This window comes from Corythoichthys intestinalis, chromosome 6 (genome assembly GCF_030265065.1).
Source record: "Corythoichthys intestinalis isolate RoL2023-P3 chromosome 6, ASM3026506v1, whole genome shotgun sequence".
In the NCBI taxonomy this organism is placed as follows: Eukaryota; Metazoa; Chordata; class Actinopteri; order Syngnathiformes; family Syngnathidae; genus Corythoichthys; species Corythoichthys intestinalis.
The window spans coordinates 22,934,087-22,951,928 of record NC_080400.1 but is presented as its reverse complement, the minus strand read 5'-3'; the positions used below and the strand labels follow the sequence as shown (position 1 = coordinate 22,951,928).

Genomic DNA, 17,842 nt, shown 5'->3' with positions numbered 1-17,842 from the left:
AAATGAATTGAATGTAGTTTAAATCTGCTGATACAGAATGGGGACTTGAGTATTTTATTTACTGTTTTAAAATGTTAACTTGATACTGAAATAGTCGTTTATTTGAACCTGAGAGGCTTTTTATACAATTTTTGTAACTAATGCACGAAACATTAAAAGTATCTAATAGCTTGGGGGGTTTGTGGGATTTTCCACTGAGGTTATTTGTGTGTTTTGCTTTTTTAAGACAGTTTACAATATTATTTGCACGTTTTACTGACTGACTATGCCATTTCTGTTTGTTATTTATAATGTTTTGCGTTTGTCACTGAATAAACAGGTCAGTTTCTTGTTACCAACCGTTGTGTGTTATTCAAACTCACCTAATTCAGCTGGCTAGTTGTTATCAAGAGTACTAAAACCTTTTTCAACATGAGTCTGACAACTAAGTAAGGAGGCTAAATAACTTTAACACATGCTCAGATGTATCGGATCGGAAGTGCAAAACAATATCGGTATTGGATCGGAAGTGCAAAAACCTGGATCGGGACATCCCTACAAACTATTACAAAATAACATAAGAAACAACTCGCAGTGTCATGTGCTAGCATACACAATCCTAGTTAGCCATCTAGGTTGAAGTTCTGGTAGTTCTGCAGGCTGTTGAATACTGAGAGGAGAACTGCTGCAAGTGCATGAGGGTAGTGCTGTTGGTGAAAGTCTGAACACTGTAAGACCTTTTAACGACTGTTGTGTTGTTCATTTGAAACCACCAAACAGTCATAAAGTGGTGGTCGCCAACATTTGTGGTATACTTCATGAGAAGTGAGCGATGGTGGTAAATAGAAGTGAAATTACATGTCATTTCCTTTTTCATTGTAAGTTAAATATGGCTTACATCTGTTGCAGTCTGGTATCAACGCCCACCCACATCAGAGTACTGTTTCCTCTGTACACGTGCGATGCAAGCAGCCGTCCCTCCTCTGCATGTGGGTCTTCCCCTATTTTAGTGTTCCCGCCTCTACACTCCTTGCTGACATTTCAAAGCATCTTAGTGTAGAGTTGAAAGACAAAAGCGTCTAGTGCACTGATCCCGATTACCGTAAAGGACAGTTGGTGATTTATGATGACAAAGTGGAACCCGAAACTCTTTTGACGCTTATACCCCGCCTAACTTCGACTTGACATTTCACACTTCAGGATTTAACGGTGAAGACACACTGACATCCAAAATTTCAGCAGGTGAGCTTCTTACTGAAATTGCTAGAACTTGTTTTTTTCCATAAAAATGACAGCAAAACATAGGGAGTGAATGCTGGAAGAAACTGGATGAAGTCAAATTTGGCATTTGAAGGAAAACCACTAACTTTTTATTGTAAACATGAACTTAATGTTATCTTGCTCCACATGAAAAATTGTAAGCCCACAATTCTCAGCAACCTGGCCTCCGCACCTCGCCTTTATTTCATACATTTGTCCTCTAAAATTCCAAATTCCTTCACGCTATATACAGTGAAGAAAATAAGTATTTGACCACCCTGCTCTTTTTCAAGTTCTCCCACTTAGTAATCATTGAGGAGTCTGAAATTTTCATTGTGGGTGGATGTCCACTGTCAGAGAGATAATCTAAAAAAAATCCAGAAACCACAATGCATGGTATTTTTTTACAATTTACTTATATGATACAGTTGCAAATAAGTTTTTGAACACCTGTCTATCAGCTAGAATTCTGACCCTGAAAGCCCTGTCTGCCTATTAAACGTCCACCTCCACTCCATGTCTTATCCTGAATCAGATGCACTTGTTTGAGGTCGATAGCTGCATAAAGACACCTGTCCACCCCATAAAATCAGTAAGACTTAAACTTGTAAGATGGCCAAGACCAAAGAGCTGTCCAAAGACACCAGAGACAAAATTGTACACCTCCACAAGGCTGGAAAGGGCTATGGTGCAACAGCTTGGTTAAAAAAAGGTCCACTGTTGGAGCAATCCTTAGAAAATGGAAGAAGCTAAACATGACCGTCTCAATCGCCATGGAGGGCCATGTAAGATATCACCTCGTGGGGTCTTAATGATCCTAGTCAGGTGAGGAATCAGCCCAGAACTACACGACAGGAGTTGGTCAATGACCTGAAAAGAGCTGGGACCACCGCTTCCAAGGTTACTGTTAGTAATACACTGGCCGTCATGGTTTGAAATCATGCGTGGCACGGAAGGTTCCCCTGCTTCAACCAGCACATGTCAAGGCCCGTCCCAAGCTTGCCTATGACCATTTGGATGATGCAGAAGAGTCATGGGAGCAAGTTTTGTGGTCAGATGACAGCAAAATAGAGCTTTTTGGTCATAATTCCACTCATAGTGTTTGGAAGAAGAAGAATGATGAGTACTACGCCAAGAACACCATCCCTTCTGTGAAGCATATGGGCGTCATGCTTTGGTGGTGTTTTTCTGCGTATGGGACAGGACGAGTGCACTGTATTGTGATATTTTGGGGAACAACCTTCTTTCCTCAGTCAGAGCATTGAAGATGGGTCGTGGCTGGGTCTTCCAACATGGCAATGACCCAAAGCACACAGCCAGGAAAACCAAGGAAAATTTCTAATCTAGAGAAGATCTGTGTGGAGGCATCTCACAAATAAATCGTTACAAAATCATACATTGTGATTCCTGGATTTTTCTTTTTAGATTATCATGCACCCACAATGAAAATTTCAGACCCCTCCATGATTTCTAAGTGGGAGAACTTGCAAAACAGCAGGGTGTTTAAATACTTGTTTTCTTCACTGTACAAGAATTTGTAATGTATTTCACCTTAGTCTGATGCTTTTCATACTACACATTTTCTTTGAACAGTGTGAAAAAAAACATTTTTTGTAAAATTACAAAAGACAGATTTTTTTTTTTTTTTTTTTTGCAATCTGTACATTTCAAATTTAAGCTCCTAATTTAACCCATTCAGACCCACATTTTTTTCTGCTGGGCAAAAAAAATCTGCACTGATTTTTACTCTACTCAAACACCAGAACAAAGTGCAATTTTTTAGTTGGGGAATTTCATGCTTTTATTGGCTATTTTTTATGTTAATGTGTTTTTTATGAGAAATGAGCACTTTATGTTTTGCTGTCCAAAAAAACCACTGTCAAAAGTCAACATTTAAAAAAAAAAAAAAAAAAAACGACACGCAGGCAGGTCCGTTGTAACCCGGGGACTATCTGTGCCCCCATTTTGTAACCAGTTCATCTACTCTAAAAATCATTTTTATACCTATAGGTTAGATTGTTCTCCTTTGATGCTTTTCCCAATTGAACGAACGTTGTCTTTGCCCTTTTATTGTTTTGCAGATTGTCAGAGCGAAATGCTGCGAGCTATTTTATTGATCATCAAAGAAGCACGAGATTTCTTGGCGAAGGGCTTTTTGATTCCCATTTGTTGTAATACATTAGTGTTCTTTTTCATTAACTTATACGCATGTGTCGATATTAGATCAATATGTAATTTATTTGTGTAAGTTAAACTTCTGGGTAGGTTAGGGTTTAGGGTTAGGGTTAGGTAACTTTTTGAAGTTGCGTTTGGTCAGCCATTTTCAAAGAGCAAAAATAGCAAAGAGGGCGTGGCAAACCTAATAATTTCATTTCGATGGGTAAAGTTTCATCCAATCATCTCCCAGAAGTAGCAATAGCAACTACATTCAGTGTATTTTTTGGTTTAGCGTCATTTCCTTCGGCAGCATGCTTAGGTCTGAAGGGGTTAACATTTTGCCTCTAACAGTGCACACTATTTTTTCTTCTTCACAGTTTATCTGATAACGTTACATTTCCTGCTGTTTCTTCTCATATCACAACTCATGTTCTCTTTTTTGTGGTTAGAACTTAATCTTTGTAAAATTACCCTTTCCTTCCTCCAAAAAAATAAAAATAAAATAAGAAATAATAATAATTAAGCTTTTAAAAATCACTATTATTTGGTTACTATTGCTAACTTTTAACTTTTTTGTTAGTTTATGTACTTCATTATACAACTGATTTTACCCTTTAAAATCTTTTTCCCTCTAGATTTCTAGAAATACAATGACTGACTTTTTTGTTGTTGTCATTTTATCACTTTTTTCCAGTGTGGCCCCCATATTTCTTTTTATATATCTGACATTGACATACAGTAAATCTATTTGTGTTTAGCACAATGTATCAGGTTGAGATAAATAATAAGAAATACCACAAGTAAATTTGAAGTGAATTTAGGTAGGAGCGCAAGTCTAATAGAAACTGCAATTGTGGTGCTTCTTTTAAGGCTTATTTGAGAAATAACAACCTGACTGAGTTTACAACATTCACAAATGCATAGTTTGTTCAAATTGATAACAGGTCAGTGTGAAACATACGGTTAGCTACAGCTAGCGGCAATAAAAAGGAGTCTTCAGCTGCCTTAAAAATATGCAAAACACAATTCAACCTGAACAAAACTAAAACTAGCTCAAAACAGAAAAGGAAACAAATGATGCAAAATGTTTCCCACATGCAGACAGAAACAAGAGAGGATGAGTAAACAGCCAATGAATAATTTTAGACATTATTTGTCTGCAAAACTTTCCAGCCACTTACTCATCTTATATGAACAGCTTTGGCAGCGTGCCTGCAAGTATGCGCAGACACACACACGGCCACACTCAAAAACATCCCCCCCCCACACCCACGAGTAGAGACTATTTTGGTGAAGATGGCCCCACTCAAATGGCTTTTCCATTATTGGGTTTAGATTGGACAGACCATCTCTGTTGGGGAACCTAATGGCATTATTAGCTTCCTGGATCTGGGAACACAACTAGACGAGGCTAATATAATTTAATACAGAGATCTAAGATATACACTATGGATAACTCATATGAGAGATATTCGCCTATAAACAGAACCCATACATCAGTATCAAAATTGATAGTAATAGATAACGACAGAATATACAGCTTAACACTAACATGCTGTATTAAGACTTACTGTAGTTGTTTGTCATAGTAGTTGAACATATGTATGCACAGCATGATCGTATGAGTGAGAGAGTGGCTTTGGTCATTAGTGGACAACCACGAAGTGAGCAAAGTGCACCAATGGAAGTTGAAATATGATTCCAATTGGTTCAAAGTGCAGGTGTATGATTGCGGCAAAATCAACTGCAGTTCAAATATAGTCAAGCAGGACTTTAGTTCAGAGGTGTTGTTAGTTCTATGCAATTATTTGAAATGGCCGTCATACTGTAGGGTTTATAACTAGGCCGTGGTTCAAGAAAAAGTTGTTGGCTGCCCTTTCACACTCAAGAGGATCTAGATCCAAAAAATGCGTGGTGTATGTTATTGAAGACCAAGATAGGATGTGAAAGCCATTTGTTAGTGTGTGTGTGTGCTGTGATCTATTTGCAACTGATCTGGTGCAGTCTCAAGCTGCTGAGGAAGATGTGTAGTATGGTGCAGTCTCAAGCTGCTGAAGAAGATGAGTAGTATGGAAAACGGATGGTCATTTGTCCATATTCCTACTGTCAAGTCTTATCTTGACGTGCTTAGTTGAAATTGCGACAGTAACTGTGTCTGTGACCTATTATATCCTGTGGTGTTTCCCAGGGGTTAATCCTGAGACCCCTTTAATAGAATATTTACATAGCTCCACTCCGTCCTGAAAAAATAATTACATCTACACCACGTTAGTAGTAAAAAGCATCCACAGCCAACCGCAAACACATTCACACTGTAACTATGCGCAAAAAAAAAAAAAATGTCCATAATCTCGTCCTTCATTTTTGTTCCTCAATATGGAGAAATGCTAGAGTTTGTATATAAATGGAAACAAAAAGCACCTGTCGAATAATCGGATCCAAACCCACTGCGAAAGGATCCATGTTGACTCTAAATGTAAAGATTGTTCCTACGTTACACGAGACCAAAGTTTGTCGCAGACAATGACGTTTCCACGGATAAATCATTAGTTTTCAGTGTCCATATGATTTTTAAGAACCCTTGTTTTCAATGTCCAGAAAATGTGAAGATGATAGGCCAAACCGTAGAAAAAGTTATTTTTACGAAATATCCTGCTACGTGTAGACATGGCCTAAGCCAGCTAATATGAAGCTATAAAGTGTCTGACTATAGGTGCAAAAATCACATTCACAGATTTACTGTCTCACTTAATGAAAATGGTTTTTTCATACGCAATATAACTCTAGACAAGCGTGAGTGCGCGCCAAGATGGGGATGTTTTATGCCGTGACTTGTTAATGCACCACTATAAGGTCCTCCTTCGCACAAATAAGCAGGCTTCCTAACGCGCTCTTTAGGAGCCAGTGAGAGACTGGTGGATTTGTTTGTACATGCTGTTTCATAAAAGCATACATTAAAGGGCAGCTGAAGAGCTTTTCGGATGAGCATTTTACTTGGCTCCTTTGTGAGCCGTCACCTTATTGTGGAGCAGAAGTTTGAGTGCCCTAATGACCCTAGGAGCTATGCTGTCAGGGGCTTTTGCCCCTGGTAGTGTTTCACATGACAGATTGGTCCTAGGCGAAGGGTCAGACAAAGAACAGTTCAAAAGAATGGTTCAAAAGACCCTGATGGACGAAAAAAACAGGAGTAAGTGTACCCGGCCTGGAGGAGTACCAGGGCTCTGCCCTGGAGCCAGGCCTGGGGTTGGGGCCCGTGTGCGAGCGCCTGGTGGTCGGGCCTTCGCCCATGGGGCCCGGCCAGGCACAGCCCGAACCGGATACATGGGCTCGTCTTCCCGTGGACCCACCACCTACAGGTTGAATCCGCAGGGTCCGGTGCTATGTGGATTGGGTAGCAGACCAAGGCAGGGACCTTGGCGGTCTGATCCCCGGTTGTGGAAACTGGCATTTGGAACATGGAACGTCACCTCTCTGGCGTGGAAGGAGCAGGGGCTTGTGGAAGAGGTTGAGCGATTCCGGCTATATATAGTCAGCCTCACCTCAACACATAGCTCTGGCACTGGAACCCAGGTCCTCGAGAGGGGTTGGACATTCTCCTTCTCTGGAGTTGCTCCGGGGGGGAGGCAGAAGGCTGGGGTGGGTCTTTTGGTAGCCCCATGGCTTTCTGCCTCTGTGTTGGAGTTTATCCCAGTGGACGAAAGGGTTGCTTCCCTGCGCCTTAGGCTTAGGGAACGTGTTCTCACTATTATAAGTGCATATGCACCGAATGGTAGTGCAGATGACCCGCCCTTTATGGAGTCCCTTGGAAGAGTACTGGAAAGTGAACCGAGAGGAGATTCCATTGTCCTACTGGGGGACTTCAACGCCCACGCGGGCAATGACAGTGTGACCTGGAGTGGAGTGGTTGGAGGAACGGCCTGCCTGATCTGAACCTTAGTGGTGTTCAGTTATTGGACCTCTGTGCTACTTACAGTTTGTCCATAAGGAACACCATGTTCGAACATAAGGATGTTCATCAGTGCACATGGCACTAGGACACCTTAGGCCACCGGTCGATGATCGATTTTGTAGTCGTATCATCAGACCTGCGGCCTTTTGTTCTGGACACTCGGTTAAAGGGGAGGAGCAGAGCTGTCAACTGACCACCACCTGGTTGTGAGTTGGATCAGATGGCAGGGTAAGAAGCCACGCAGACCTGGTAGGCCTAAACGAATAGTGAGGGTCTGCTGGGAACGCTTGGCGGAGGAACCTGTCAGACTGATTTTCATTTCGCACCTCCGGCAGAGCTTCGACCGCGTTTCGGGGGCAGTGGGGGACATTTTGTCTGAATGGGCTTTGTTTGGCTCTGCCATTGTCGAGGCGGCTGCTAAGAGCTGTGGCCGCAAGGTAGCTGGGACCAGTAGTGGTGGTGACCCTTGAACCAGATGGTGGACACCGGAGGTGAGGGGGGGCCATCAAGCTCAAGAAGGAGGCCTACAGGGCATGGTTGGCCTGTGGGTCTCCTGTGACAGCTGACTGGTACCGGCGGACCAAGCGGAGTGCAGCTTTGGCAGTCGCCAAGGCAAAAACATGGATGTGGGAGGAGTCCGGTGAGGCTATGGAGGAAGAATCTCGATCGGCTCCAAAAAGGTTTTGGCAAACCGTCCGGCGCCTCAGGGTGCGAAGGTGGCATCTTGCCCACACTGTTTACAGTGGGGGCGGGGAGCTACTTACTTCAACTGAGGACATAGTCGGGCGGTGGAAGGAATACTTTGAGGACCTCCTTAATCCCTCTAACACGCATTCCATGGAGGAAACAGAGCCGAGAAACCTGGGGTTGGTCGGGTCAATCACTGGGGCAGAAGTCGCCGAGGTAGTGAAATTACTCCATGGCGGGGGAGCTCCAGGGATTGATGAAGTTCGCCCTGGGTATCTCAAGGCTTTGGATGTTGCAGGGCTGTCTTGGTTGACGCGCCTGTGCAACATTGCGTGGTCATCGGGGGCAGTGCCTTTGGAATGGCAAACCGGGGTGTTGATCCCTATCTTTAAGAAAGGTGACCAGAGGGTGTGTTCCAACTATTGGGGGGGTCACACAACTCCCCGGGAAAGTCTACGCCAGGGTACTGGAAAGGAGGGTCCGGTCGATAGTTCCTCAGATTGAGGAGGAACAATGTGGTTTTCGTCCTGGCCATGGAACCACAGGCCAGCTCTTTACCGTTGCGAGGGTGCTTGAGGGGGCATGGAAGTTCGCCAATTTAGTCCACATGTGTTTTGTGGATTTGGAGAAGGCTTATGACCGTGTCCCCAGGGGCACCCTGTGGGGGGTACTCCAGGAGTATGGCGTGGATGGCCCGCTGCTAGGGGCCATCCAGTCCCTCTACCTCAGGAGTATGAGTCTGGTCCGTGTGGCTAGCAATAAGTCGGACCTGTTCCTGGTGAGGGTTGGACTCCGCCGCGGCTGCCCTTTGTCCCCGGTTCCGTTCATGACTTTCATGGACAGAATTTCTAGGCGGAGCCTGGTGGTGGAGGGGGTCGAGTTCGGTGGTGGGAAGATCTCATCTCTGCATTTTGCGGATCATGTAGTCCTTCTTGCTCCATCACACAGCGACCTCCAGCTCTCACTGGAACAGTTCGCAGTCGAGTGTGAAGCGGCTGGGTTGAGAATCAGCACCTCAAAGTCTGAGGCCATTGTTCTCAGCCGAAAAAGGGTGGATTGCTCACTCCAGGTCGGGGGTGAGTTCCTGCCCCAGGTGTAGGAGTTTAAGTATCTTGGGATCTTGTTCACGAGTGAGGGTAGGTTGGAACGTGAGATTGACAGGCGAATTGGGGCGGTGTCCGCAGTGTTGCGGGCGCTTAACCAGTTTGTCGTGGTGAAGAGGGAGCTGAGCCGGAAGGCAAAGCTCTCGATTTACCGGTCAATGTACGTTCCTACCCTCACCTATGGCCATGAACTTTGGGTAATGACCGAAAGAACAGGATCGCGGATACAAGCGGCTGAAATGAGTTTCCTTCGCAGAGTGGCCAGGCTCAGCCTTCGAGATAAGGTGAGGAGCTCGGTCATCAAGGAGGAACTCTGAGTAGAGCCGCTGCTCCTCCATGTCGAGAGGAGCCAGTTGAGGTGGTATGGACACCTGGTTAGGATGCCCCCTGGACGCCTCCCTTGGGAGGTGTTTCAGGCATGTTCAACTGGGAGGAGACCCCGGGGCCGACCCAGGACACACTGGAGGGATTATATTTCTCGGCTGGCCTGGGAACGCCTTGGGATTCTCCCAGACGAGCTGGTGGAAGTGGCTGGGGAGAGGGCTGTCTGGGCCTCTTTGCTGAGGCTGCTGCCACCGCGACCCGGATTCGGATAAGCAGGAGACGACGATGACGACGTTTTACTTGGATTAGTTGGCATGAATGTATCATTCGCTGTCTCAAAACTCACATTACCCAAAATTCTTTTGAATTGACCGCATAGATTTTGAGTTACTGCCATCACAAAAGCTTAGCAACGAGGGACGCGCCTCGCTGCCGGCTGCTACCCGATGACGTCAATTCCTGATGACCTCACCAGTACTCCAAAACGAAAGTATAGCACCACGCTATCCTTGCCATATACTGCATTTTTTACTCGCGAGATTCGTCATGCCATCTCGATGTGCAGTGATGAATTGCTCACATGAAGGCACGAGTCTCTACGAGTGGCCCAAAAAAACCTTTTTCTGCAAGGATTTGGACTTTTGTGAGAGTCAAGCGGAGCAACTTCTCCCCGACTCCTCGATTGCGTTTTTGTTTTCAAAATTGCCGCGTCAATGGTAGGGTGTGCTGCAAAGTGGACCCCAAAGCAGACTAAGAGAATAAACTGCTAGTATGCAACATTTATTTAAGTGCACACAAGGCTCGGAGCAGCTCACGTGCACGCCGGGTCGTAGCAGGCAAAAGTTGACGGGCGGTCAATTAGGCGAAGGTACAGCTGGGGATCAGGCACGGGGAATCCTGGGATGGAACAAAACGTCAAATTAGCCGGGCGTGATACAATATGAAAAATACCTGATTGCTGCACGTGACTGACTGGGATGCTGAAAGTGTTGGTCTGGCGACAAGCGGCAACGACTAGCAGGCTTATGGAGGCGACTGATTGTGATAGGTCGCAGCTGTCGTCATTCTCCCGTCTAGCCTCCAGCCTGCAATCAGGGACCCCTAACAGCAGGGCCTTGCAGAGATTGATGAATGGCAGGTGCTCATAGATCAAAAGGGGCACATGAACAAAAATTTAATGCCCCTTACAACAACATAACTTCCAGTTTAACCAGCTTTACAGTTACACTTTAACTGGGAGAGGGGAATAGTGAATAGAAATCAACACTATCATCAACACTTTCCGGCTGTGACTCAGTCAGTCTTTGCCTCTTTTCTTCCTTCAACCTCTATATCAAAACTTTCTTCCTCAACTGTTTGTACATCTGATGTACCCCATTAGATGTTCATTGAGCCACCATCAGCAGTTTTTTATTTTTTAAAATCACTATATTATTATCCATATTTGACAACTGTAGCACCTAATAATTAATAGTAATGACATAAAATATTATAGGACAATAGAATTTTAATTTTGTTTATAATTGTTGGATTTTATACCTGAATATCTTTGCAAACTGTGCTGTTCTTACCAATTGTGCTCTCCAACCTGGTTGGTGAGGGATCCACTGCCATGAGCAGCCTCATCCAGCTCCTTTTGTTTTTTTAAATCCCTCAACCTCCTTTCCTAAGGAGGCATGTCTACATAATGAAACATAAATTAAAAAAATAAATAAAAAAAAGATTCCCGGTGGCTTTTATTTTGAAAGATTTCTTAATTCCTTTCTCTCTCAATAACGTTGTGAAGGGAGAGAGGAGACAACACTTAACAAGGGTGACTAGCTGAAACAATACAAAAATATAAATTTTACCATAACATAATAAAAATGGAGCTACCAAATTATCACATTAAGATTCATACAAACACCGGAATCACAGAAAATGAAATAAAGGGACGGATTGCAAATATTTAATTTAGATTAAAACGAGAACTCAAAGATGTGTACCTATCTAGATAACATTGTGAAGAGAATGGACAAATATGGTTGCCTATAGAGAGTAGAGATACACGGATTGAAATAGCCATGGGGTGGGTGGCGGGTAATTAATTATTATAGTAGAAAACTATATGAGAGAAAATTATGTATTTTTTTTTTTTTTTCAAATCCCCACAATAAACCTGGTGTAAGAATTTTCACTATTGGCTCGACCGCAGTTTATAAGGGTAACACCGTTTGTTTCTAACCACTAGATGTTCTCGGACTCCTCACCACACACCCAGGGTCAAAGAGTACCAGCGTGGAGGGGGCTGGGGGGTTATGCAGCGGCTTAGCGCGGCACACAGACGCTTTTTTTCTTTTCTTTTTTTTTGCATACTAAATCAGATGAAATCGTGACTCCGCTGATGTCATCCACCTGTTGGGGACGCTAGAGCCCTATAAGGTAGGCGTGGCTAACCGGCAGATTAAAAGACTAATTTCTTGTCATCTGCGCTTTGCTAAATTGTCTCAAAATATGATTGTAATTCACATAATAATCCTATTTAAGACTTTTTTTCTCCTGTCGTACGCACTTTAAAGCCATGTCTGAGATTCATTCTAATTGCAAAAAGTTGCCACAATCAAAGCAATAATGTCCAAAGATGACTTATGCCTAACGCTGTAACATGCAGAAGGATGAGCAGGTGAGAAACAAGGGACGGTGACCCAGATGCAGGAACAACAAAAAGGGAGGCAAGAAGAAGGAACCTGGTGAAAACCAAAAAGTCAAATTTTTTTTTAAAACAAAGAACACCTTCAGAATACAAATAGTGCAAACCCAAAAACAAAGTAGCAAACAAAAACTCAACAACATCAGGCAAGATGGGTGCAGAGGAACCTTGACATTGACAATGACGCAACAAGGATTGAACTCAAACTGGGGGCTTATATAGACAGACGGGCAAACGAGACCATGAGGAACAGGTGGGTAATACGAGGGGAACTATCAATCACAAGGACCAGACAGACTGTGCATTAACAACAATGAAACCAAACCAAAACACTAAATTGACACAAACTGTGACAGACGCGTGAACGCATGAATCAATTTGTCGGAGGTGCTGATTTATGACTGCAGGCGGTTTCGACGTAATCAATTTTGTCTTGAGTATATTTTGCCCAATTATGCGGCACCGATTTTCATCTGAACTTTGCATAACAGCCCACTGCTTCATCATGCTCTGACAGTGCATCTCTTATGTTCATCACTGACATAATTTGGGGATTGATTCATTTAGGCCAGTGAGGTGCTGAATGTACTTTATTCAAGCATTTCTAGGTTTTGCATAGTCAGCCCAAGATTTAATATGTGCATATTTTGATTGAACCGGCGGTCTCGTTGTGGGTGAACATGCAAATAATGACTAAGGGGATTAGTCAGTGTTTGTTGTACTTAATAAACAAAAGGTCTTGAGGGAATGGTAAAAGCTGTGAACAACTGTAGAGTTGGAAAGCTGAAGATTAGCAGAGAAAATAATAGTAAAAAATAAAAATAAAAAAATAAATAAATAACTGTTTGGCTCAGAACACAAGTTTTAAAATGGCCAAAGGAGATTTTGTACTTGCAAAAAGTAAGCGCTTGGTAATTCAGGGTACTCAATGTACATACAGCTCAAGCAGTGGTCCCCAACCACCGGGCTGTGGACCAGTCTCGGCTGTGGCGCATACGCTACAGTTAAAAAGTTTGGGGTCTAAGCGACCCCAAACTTTTGAACTGTAGTGTATGCTACCGGACTTCAAAGAAATACTAAATAATGGCCTGTGCCTCTTGACACACCAATCTGCCTGCATACTCTATTGACTAATGCGAGTAGAGATATGTGGACGTCGCACTTTAGTGGTCGCCACCATTACTGGGGTGTTTACACACCTCAGTAGCAGCCCAGCGTCAGTCAATGTAAACAGTAACGTTAGCTATTTTATTAATTTTTTAATATCTAAGTGCGCTTGTCGTCGATAATGTTGTATGACGTCTGTCTAATTACGTGTTTTCCTTTTTCTACCAGAGACAATGAACGGTACCAGCACTGGGAACTCGACTGACGTGTGCGTTAATATCGATGACAGTGTTATCAGCGACCTTCTGATGAGCGTCTACATCCTAGCCTTCATCTTTGGCTTGATCTTTAACGTCCTCACCCTGGGCCCCATTTTGCAACAAGTGCGCAGGCAAAACGTGCTGGGCATCTTCCTGCTCAGCCTGTTGTTTTCTGACATCCTTTTCATCTTCACCATGCCCCTCTGGATCAACTACTACCACCAGAACCACCATTGGAAGCTGAGCGTCATGTCGTGCAGCGTTGCCGGGTTCTTCTACTACTCCAACATGTACATCAGCATCTACCTGCTTTGTTGCATCTCTGTCGACCGCTGCTTGGTGGTCACGTACCCTCTTCGTTCCAAAACCCACCGAACGTTGTGCTGCACCTGGGTGCAGTGTATTTGCGTCTACGTGGCCGTCATGGTGTTACACATCATGGTTCTGTTCAATGACAACCTGCCCGACGCCCACGACAGCCGAGACGACCGCTGTTATGAGACCTACCCGATGGAAAGTCCGGTGGCTTTGTTCAACCTGCTCCGGGTGGGCATTGGTTTTTTGCTCCCCCTTTTGGTGCTGGTGGTCAGCTACTGGAGGGTGCTGACCACAGTGGGCCGCAGTCCAGGCCTGAGCGCCCAACTCAAGAAGAAGGTCCGCATGTTGTCTTTCGGTGTAATCGGGATCTTCTCCGTTTGCTTTGCGCCATACCACGTCCTGTTGCTGGTGCGCTCGCTCATCTTCTACTGGAGTAACGACACGCAGCCTGATGGCAGTTACTGCAAGTTTGAGCAGAAGATGCATTTCGCCTTCTCGTGCACGCTGGCCCTGTCCAGCCTCAACTCCGTGGTGGACCCCGTGCTCTACGTGCTGGTCAGCAATGGCATTCGGGAGGAAGTCAAAGTCTGCTGCAAAAGGTCTAAAAGGGAAGAGATAGACGAGAGCGCTCTCTCCAGACGTAACACGGCAAAGTTGAATCATAACTTATTATAAACTGTCTCGTTGGTATTCTATGCAACTCTCCCAGATAAAATCATCGGATCTTTTGAGAGTGTCACATTAACATATTCATTATCTTCCACGTATCCTGCTCGGAGTAGGTGGGGTTCATGAAGCTACGTTCATGCAAAAATTACTTGTAGGTGGCACAGTGGAAAAGTGGCTAGCATGTCGGGCTCAAAGGGTTTAAACCCTGATTGGTGCTGGACTTCCTTGACCTCCGTTCGCCATCCAGTCTCTATAAGTTAAGGTGACAATAAGGACACTTTTTCATTTCCTATCTATTATTGGTATTGTAGTTTTTAATCATTTATTTCAGAACTTGTGCAGCACAACACGGCTACTGGCCGCCGTAGCCGACGCCAACAACAACAGAACATGAAAAAAGAAAGTAAAAACTTCTGATTCTTCTGGACCTGTCAGTCATATGTTGCATTCATGAACAGCCGGCAAAACACAACCACGTTAGAACCAGATTCTTCACATTATTATATTTTTATTATTATGATTTGTATTTATAATTTATTTGTTTTGCTATGTGTAACTGCTATTTGTAATTGTATCTGCAATATTTATGAAGAATTTGGCATTAGTTTTTGGGCTGTGGAACGAATTAATTGAATTATTATGCATTCTTATGGGAAAATCCCTTTCGGCATATGACCATTTCGACTTCCAAACCAGGTCCTGGAATATGTAGAAGTACCACTGTACTCTGTGTCCTCCCATATCCGCAAAAACATGCACCATAGTCTGGTTGAACTCTCTGAATTGCATGGGTGTGTGCTTGAATTATTGTCTGTCTACTTGTGCCCAGCGATTGGCTGCCAACCAATTCAGGGTTTACCCTGCCTATTGCCCAGAGTGAGCTGGGATAGGCTGCAGCACCCCTGCACCCTTCGTGAGGATAAGCGTCATGGAAAATGAATAACTGAAAATATTGCTTATCATTTGAGTGCTAGATGGCTTCTCAAACTTTTTGTTTCCAGAGATCATTTCTGGAGTGACGTTTTTTACAAAACCGAAGGCTCCGAAAGTACAATTGGTTACCATTTGCCTCCTGGCTACTGTTGAGGTGCCCTTGAGGAAAGCATAATCCCAACCGTCCTATCTAGGGCAGTGCACGACTGTCTGCATATGAGGTGGCATGAAAAAGTATCTGAACCTTTTGGAATTTCTCACATTTCTGCCTAAAATCACCTTCAAATGTGATCTGATCTTTATCAAAATCACACAGATGAAAAAAACTGTCTGCTTTAACTAAATCCACCCAAACATTTATAGGTTTTCATATTTAAATCAGGATAGTATGCAAACAATGACAGAAGGGGAAAATAAGTAAGTGAACCATCACATTTAATATTTTGTTCCCTCCCAACCAGACGCTTCCTGTAGCTGCAGATCATTCTGGCACATCGATCAGGACTAATCTTGGCCCATTCTTCTCTACAAAACTGCTGTACTTCAATCAGATTCCTGGGATGTCTGGCATGAATCGCTGTCTTTAGGTCATGCCACAGCATCTCAATGGGGTTCAAGTCTGGACTTTGACCTGGCCACTCCAGAACGTGTATTTTGTTCTTCTGAACCCATTCTGAAGTTAATTTACTTCTGTGTTTTGGATCATTGTCTTGTTGCAGCATCCATCCTCTTTTTAGTTTCAACTGTCTGACAGACGGCCTCAGATTTTCCTCCGAAACATCCTGATAAACTTTTGATTTCATTCTTCCATTAATGATTGCAAGTTGTCCAGGCCCTGAGGCAGCAAAACAGCCCCAAATCATGATGCTTACGCCACCATATTTCACAGTGGGGATGAAGTGTTGATGTTAGTGAGCTGTTGCATTTTTCCTCCACACAAGACATTGTGTGTTACTCCCAAACAATTCAACTTTGGTTTCATCAGTCCACAAAATATTTTGTCCAAGTGCCTTTTTGTGAACATTAAATGAGCAACAATGTTTTTTTTTTCCAGACAGAAGTGGCTTCCTCTGGGGAGTCCTCTCATGAACACCATTCCTGGCCATAGTTTTACATATAGTTGATGTGTGCACAGAGATATTGGACTGTTCCAGTAATTTTTATAAGTCTTTAGCAGACACTCTAGGGTTCTTTTTTAACCTCTCTGAGTATTCTGCGATGAACTCTTAGCGTCATCTTTGGTGGACAGCCACTCCTTGGGAGAGAAGCAACAGTGCCAAACTCTCCATTTGTAGACAACGTCTCTGACTGTTGTTTGATGAACATTCAGACTTTTAGAAATGGTTTTGTATCCTTTCCCAGCTTTATACAAATCAACAATCCTTGATCACAGGTCTTCAGACAGCTCTTTTGACTGAGCCATGATGAACAACAGACAATGCTTCTCATCAAGACAATTCTTACCAGGTGTGTGTTTTTAGTTGGCAGGGCAGCTTTAAACCACTATCAGTGATTGGGGACACACCTGACTTAAATTGTTAGGTAAAAATGGGTTTCAATTGATCTTTAAGTCTCCTTACGCAGAGGGTTCACGTACTTATTTTTCCCCATTCTGTAATTGTTTGCATGCTATCCTCCTTAAAATATGAAAACCTATAAATGTTTGGGTGGTCTTAGTTAAAACAGACACTGTTTTTACATCTGTGTGATTTTGAGAAAGATCAGATCACATTTGATGGCGATTTTATTCAGAAATATGAGAAATTCCAAAACGTTCAGATAATTTTTCATACCACCGTATAATGCCTGAAATAATCATAATCCCCACAAATAATGAACAGGAAATTCGTTTTTTGTCAATTTGAAAGCTTTATGTGGTCCTGAAACATAATAAACATTTGGAACATGTTTTAAAAGATTAATTTGTATATATAGATATGTTTCTCTTTACATGCAGTTACAAATACAGCATAATTAAAGTGAGATTAAACGTAATAAAGTTTTCCACAATTTTTTTTTTTTTTACTGCAATGAGGTACAGAAATGCTTGTCCTAAATGCACTTAAGGAGCACTTTGAACTTTTTTTTGTTCTATGTTAGGCTACGTATTTATTTCCATATCAATAAAAAGTCAATGTTTGCGTTTTCAAAATATATTCCATTTCACTGTGCATAACGTAAGTCATTTGTGCTTATTTTTGTTAATGTATGTCACGTTTTTTTTTTTTTTTTTTTTTGCACATCATTGAAAAACAATACAATTTTGAATGAAAATCATGAAAATCTCATCTATGCCTTGTTACAGTAAGTATAATGCAGTAGCCTAATGCATCTGTAAAACCTGCTGTTTTATTTTGCGTTATAGGTCTAACTGCAAAAGGCAGTTTGCCTTGCATTTCTGTGGTTT

General features: G+C 43.0%; 2 protein-coding genes across 2 annotated transcripts in view; one reads left to right on the top strand and one right to left on the bottom strand.

The window, feature by feature from the left end:
• The first annotated feature begins 1,041 nt into the window (after positions 1-1,041).
• On the top strand, positions 1,042-17,601 carry gpr184 (G protein-coupled receptor 184). Its single transcript, XM_057839691.1, has 2 exons — positions 1,042-1,221; positions 13,484-17,601. The coding sequence occupies exon 2, from the start codon at positions 13,489-13,491 to the stop codon at positions 14,506-14,508; it is 1,020 nt and encodes a 339-aa protein (XP_057695674.1). The 5' UTR covers positions 1,042-1,221; positions 13,484-13,488; the 3' UTR covers positions 14,509-17,601.
• Positions 13,209-17,842, bottom strand: part of si:dkey-202l22.3 (7 transmembrane receptor domain-containing protein) — a 45,424-nt gene continuing 40,790 nt past the window's right edge. The window contains exon 5 of the mRNA XM_057839690.1: positions 13,209-14,434. Within this exon, the coding sequence (XP_057695673.1) occupies positions 14,414-14,434 (21 nt within the window). The 3' untranslated portion in view covers positions 13,209-14,413. The remainder of the gene's footprint in view (positions 14,435-17,842) is intronic.